This window comes from Cupressus sempervirens, chromosome 10, assembly GCF_028749045.1.
Source record: "Cupressus sempervirens isolate cs-2001-9-10 chromosome 10, ASM2874904v1, whole genome shotgun sequence".
NCBI lineage: Eukaryota > Viridiplantae > Streptophyta > Pinopsida > Cupressales > Cupressaceae > Cupressus > Cupressus sempervirens.
This window is the reverse complement of record NC_143127.1, coordinates 551,037,409-551,043,408: the sequence shown is the minus strand read 5'-3', so window position 1 is coordinate 551,043,408 and position 6,000 is coordinate 551,037,409. Positions and strand designations below refer to the sequence as shown.

Sequence of the window (6,000 nt, the reverse complement as noted above, 5' to 3'; positions counted from 1 at the left end):
TTGACTGCAAGGTACCCTTTATAGCTCCAACCTTAAAAAGCATTAAGCAACAAAGAGCAGGAAATAAGAAAAAGAAATTGGGACCATGAAAGCCAAATCAAATATTAAAGCTTTCTCATAGTGAGTTTTTTCTGATATAGTGAGGAAGCTATGCAAACGACATCACCACCAAAGCGATATAAAAACTTTTAAACCTTCAGAATTGCTCAGATACATTGGAACTTCCTTGGTTATAATGAGATAGATTTTGTTGCTTTGACTCGCTACAATCACCGAATACATCAAAAACTTTGCCTGCAAGACTTTTAATACTTCAGCTTGGCCAGTTGATCAAAAGTTGGGACAACCGAATCCAAGAATCACGGGTTTGACACTGTTTCTTCATATGCACTCTAGTGATTTAAAAATGTTTCATTGTAAGCCAGAAAAAGATAATTGCAGCTTTATTGTATAATGTACCTATTCCTTTGCTATTACAATAAGTATTTTAAATGATGCCTAAATAAACATTTTATCAATGAGGAACAATAAAGCATCTATAAGGAAAAAATGGAATAATGAGATTTATCCCCAGTATTTCTCTTGTTCTCCTAAACAATTTTTTCAGAATTTACAACTATCCTATTTTACAATACCCTGTATGCAATGAATCAGATTTATCAAAGAGTGGAGAATTAAATCACTAAAGCATACAACAAAATTGGAACAATGAGATTATCTCAAAAAAAAAAAAATCTCAATTAACAACACCTCTAAAATCATACAACCATCCTACTAGTTAAAGCAATGAACCAAATGTTCTAAAAATCTGAAGCATGCATCTTTGGCAAAATACTTTTGTCTATCATAAATCCTAAGGGAGGGCAGCCTTAAGATTTCTAGTAAGGGTCTCAAGGTGTTCGAGACCTTCTTCTGGTGAATTTGCTTCTGCAAGTAACTTCACCATTGCACTCCCTACAATTACACCATCTGCACCCCATCCTGCAATCTGTAACAATTAAATGGAAGCAAAAAATTTAAACCATTGATCTTAACATGACCCATTAGACAAGTATTCACCAACACTAATACCCAATAATATGTTTAATACTACAAGCCAAGAGGCAAATCAACAACTATCAATTCCATTTCAAAAATTATATTAGCAAACATCTCGGGATTTTAAAAAATTAAATGCATCAACTTGGCATCTAGTTCAGTAATCTCAGTATGCCTACTAATTGTATTTAAATATGCCTTGCTTTTCTTTTTTGTTTGACATGCTCCTCAAACTTTATCAATAAAACTTAACCTCACAATGCAAGTAACAACTAGTAAATCAAAATAAGAATTATTCAAAATGTAAAACTAATGCAGTAATGTAGGACATAAGTAATTAGCCCAAAAGAAAAAGAAGAAAAGAAAGAACGGAAATAATCAGCAAGTTGTTCTAGCAATAAATTGGAGCTTAGTCCTCATTCTGACTGCGAAAACCAAAACAAATCCAACTAGTTAAAATTTGGTGACAGCATAAAAGAATACTCAATTAAAATAAATAAATTTAATGTAATCAGAGCTTCAAAATACATTTAAAAGTATATAAAAGCGGGGCTACAAGTACAGTATTATATCTCATCATCAGGCAAACATAATGGTCAATTGATATTTATAATGACCGACTTTGAAAATCATTACAATAAGTCGCATATTCAAGAAAGTTTTTGATTGAGCAGAAAACAGATTTTGAAGGGACCCGAAACCCAATACAAAGCAAGTTTTGGGGGGACCTGAAACCCACATCTAAAGATATTCAAGACTTCCCACAAACTGAAACAACACAAAGATGAAACATGATAGAGCTAAGAAAGCAGAGAAAAACAAGAAAATTTCCCCCACCAAAAAGAAAAGTTGCATGACAAATTAAAGCATGCCTATGAAACACCAACACAAAACCCAAGACAACCAAAAAATAGAAAATTACAACCTGCAGTCTAGAAAGAGTAGGCAAACAAAACTCCAACTGCCCTTACGGGTTTTAACAAGCCCCCTTAACCTGGAACAAACATCCATCGAAATGAAATATCCCAAACCGGATATTTTCTCGATTTCTTTCTCAGAATAACATTTAGATCAAAAACATATGAAAAAGTATTATAAATCAACCAGCAATGTAAACCATAAGAAATAACCCAATTGATATTTATCTGGTTGTTTCCTCAAACTGATATTCACCACCTGAATATAGGCAGATGTATTACGAAACACAATAGAAAACCAGTAGATCTCCCAATAGATATTAACCCGTTCTTTGATAATAATATTCAGGATTTAGGCATATGAAAATGTTTTACAACAGTATAAAACCAAAATAACTCTCATAAAACTCCTTAAACAACGTTATTGCATTTATACAATAGCAATACAATAATCAGTACTCGAAATCCAATCTTAAACACAGAATTTACAGTCAGATTGGAAAACTCAGAGAAGATTCTGTAAGTGCACACGAGACACTTGAAATGACGTCTCCACACACAATGGGTTTGCGTCCACTGTCTGCCGGCACAAGGGGCTACGTCCTCACACTGGCTGAAAGCTGAAACTTTCTAATTACTCTCCCAAAAGAGAACAAAAATCTGAATAATAAATCAAGCATGTCAAATGAATTTGTCTCCTCTCCTTTTATCTTCACAACTGTGACTCTTCAACTCCCTTCCTGGCCTTTCATCTTATCTCTCTTTGTCCTTTTTAGCCCACTTTATAATATAAAATTGACCTTTTATAATTTGAATCGCTCTCCTAGTCAATTTTAATATTATACAAATATGTCTAACTTTTCTAATGTACCAAAAAGGGGGACATTACAAATCTCCCCTCCTTGAAATTGCTTGTCCTCAAGCAATCAGTACCAGGATCTCATACGAGTTTGTAGGTCACTCTATAGCCCAAACTGAAAACAAATCCAGCCATACTACGAAGTAAGATGTCACTCTGCAACCCATCTGTCAATCGGATCCCTAGATCCCATATAACTCTATGAAATAACGCTGCACCTGTAAACTCTATAACTCTGATTGCCACTACATCCAGCCTCAAACTAAGTAGAACTACAACAAAGTCCTCAATAAGCCCTAGATACATACGATCAACACCTGGATCCCAAACCCTATTGTCGTAACTAGCCGATATCATAAGGTAGAAATGTGTCGATGAATTATGCATAACCTAGTAGATGGTGACAACCTGACCTAAATAGATGATGTAAGAAACAAGTCGCTCAAAAATTGAAAATAACACCATGGGCGCATCAAATACCATATTGTTGTCATCAAACTGGAGAACCTTTGGGTACATGGGTACTTTGAATAAGAGTGAAGCTAACAAACCATTCCTTGGGATTGAAACATATATCTCATTAATACTCCACAAGATCTATCCAATGGCTACTGTAGGAAATCTATCCAACTCCTGTATGGGGTGAAATAGGAAAATATATTTGGACTAATCCATTGACCATCGACCATAGTCAAATCACTACCCCCATCCTGTGACCCATATTCACTGCTAGGAACCGTTCCAGGATTCCATATCCTGAAATCAAAATCATATGACAATTAAAAGGAGTGTCCTCATTTATCAAAAAGGGGATTATCAGAAGTCCAATCAGCATCAACTTCAAACAAAGAGTTGTCTATAAGCTGAATGTGATCTTAAGTTTTGGCACTTGGTCTTTTAGGACAACTGTCCAAGTCATAAATCTGTTAAATGCTATCAAATTCTTCAATTACCTCTTGGAAAAACTCCTGCCTCTCTTTATCCTCATGTTCCCGAAAATGGTTTGTGATTATGATTTGGCTATCTACTTCCTGAAAAGATAATTGAGTATCATCCAATGTCTAAGGAGCATACTTAAGCTCCGTGTTGAGCTCCTTAATCTCATTTCTTTCTTTATTCAACTGATCGACATACATTCTAGTCATCTTAAGAGCATAATCCCTATTAGATAACAAACATAAGTAATCTAATTTCATAGATTCAATGGCTTTTTTAACTACCTGCAAATTAGCAACAAGCCCATCTCCTTCCACTTCCCTTTGTGCCTTCCTATAGAGATCATCAACTATATTGTGAGTGTTGTAATAACGTATCAAAGATGCCACGACCATTTATTCGTTAACCTTCAACTGATTTTTAAATGCACACATCTCATTATTATCGTGTTGATACAACTCATCGTCTTGTAGTGTCATCTTGGATTGTTCCTCTGAATTCCTATCATGGGCGTAGGAAACATATGGTTCATCACACAAAGACCCCAACCTGCTATTACCTTGTGTGCAACTGACTTCATCCACCTATTTGTCAAAGTTAATCTCCAAATCACCAACATAGAAACTTGCACTATGAGTCACCTCTTCTGCATGATCACCGGAAGGTTGCAAATCCATGGGGGTTGACTACTCTTCTTTTTCAAGGTCCTCTGTTCGATGATTTTGGTTTGTTGTAAATTCTTCATACATAGTTTTGCACTGGTCTGTTGCAAGGAGATCCTGAGCTAATTCAAAATACTTCTTTTTTGCCAAATCAGTCTTATTCTGTGTTGGATGGAAATCCATGAAATCACTAAAGGCTAATTCATTTTGAATCTTCAGTGGAAGTTTTTTTGTACTCATCATACATATCAAGTACCTTTGTTTTGAAATACCATTTTTTATTTTCGATTTGTTGAACACTTGACATGACTGATGAAGCATCTTCATTCTTTTCTCAAATATTCTCCAAATTTAAGGAAACTACTCTCTTTTCTAGTTTTGCTTCATAGTTTCGCATTTTCACTATATCTGGTTTCTGATAGAAGTTTCACTTGAAAGTCTGTAAAATCCCATGGATTTTCTTCCTATGGTTTCTTTACCTTAATTCAAATGCAATTGATACATAGGACATAATAATTGGTTCATCTTACCATAGAATGTGATTTCCACAGTTGATAATAACAAATCAGCAAGAATCAATGATTAAAAATTCTTTCTTGAGATAATTACAGAGGTATGAAGAATTCATCATGCAACTATAATGGTTCTAGCCAAAGTATCTGAAGGAAGACTCTCTTGCCAACGTTTATACTTCTCAAAAAAGTTATACGATTCAATTGATTTCTGAATAGTTCATCTGATGTCTTCAATCACCTAAGCTTACTTGTTATGCACCTATTATTGTCGTTAGGATCTGAGCCTTTTAGTCTGTATCAACTGGGTACACCTATTGGAGTCAATCCCCTTGTCCTCCTATAACAACACATGTAGAAGTCACTTTTCTCATCCTTTATTATTCCTTTTTATAACAGATTCAATCTTGTCATGAACAGCAGCATCAAATCTGAACAATTCAATTCACATTATCCTTGCAATGACTCCACTGCATTAGCTCATGCTCAAGTGTTGTGGGCTGGTCCTTCTCACTACTCTTTCACCACACCAATTGCTCAAGGAAAAGGTTTACCACTCTTCTCACTCCATATCGAAACCCCTTCCTTTTAACATTATTAACTATAGATGGCAATTGATGATCAACCCCTGATGATTCTATGCAAACACCTGAAGATTCACCATCTCTATCTTTTGTTACCAATAGTTGATAACACCTAGTTCACATAGCAAGACAACTATAGCATATTCGCGGCACCCCTATTTGGCTCCTCCGTTTTATATTTAACCTTGATTCTAACAAATTTGATGTTGTCTGATATTCCTGATTAACTAAGGGCTGGACGAAACCTGATATTCCTTGTCAAAGGCTTTCTACGGATTTCCTAAGCATGATGCACTTCACGAAGGAAAGTTGCATATTCCTTAACTCCATGGATTCCAAAAGTTAAAGCCTCATCCCATAAAGCAATTTTTAGCTTATCGTAGGCAACCTTAACCCATTTGCAATTACTTTGGGAGCCATTTTCTCCAACGATCTTACAACATATCCGTAATTTCTATCCAAGTTCACCAGCACAACATTTACTGTAAAATA

The 6,000-nt window shown here is 35.2% G+C and overlaps 1 protein-coding gene across 1 annotated transcript in view; it reads right to left on the bottom strand.

Moving 5' to 3' along the window:
* Positions 1–539: 539 nt before the first annotated feature.
* Positions 540–6,000, bottom strand: part of LOC149535074 (tryptophan synthase alpha chain-like) — a 226,689-nt gene continuing 221,228 nt past the window's right edge. The window contains exon 9 of the mRNA XM_089804837.1: positions 540–988. Within this exon, the coding sequence (XP_089660963.1) occupies positions 854–988 (135 nt within the window). The 3' untranslated portion in view covers positions 540–853. The remainder of the gene's footprint in view (positions 989–6,000) is intronic.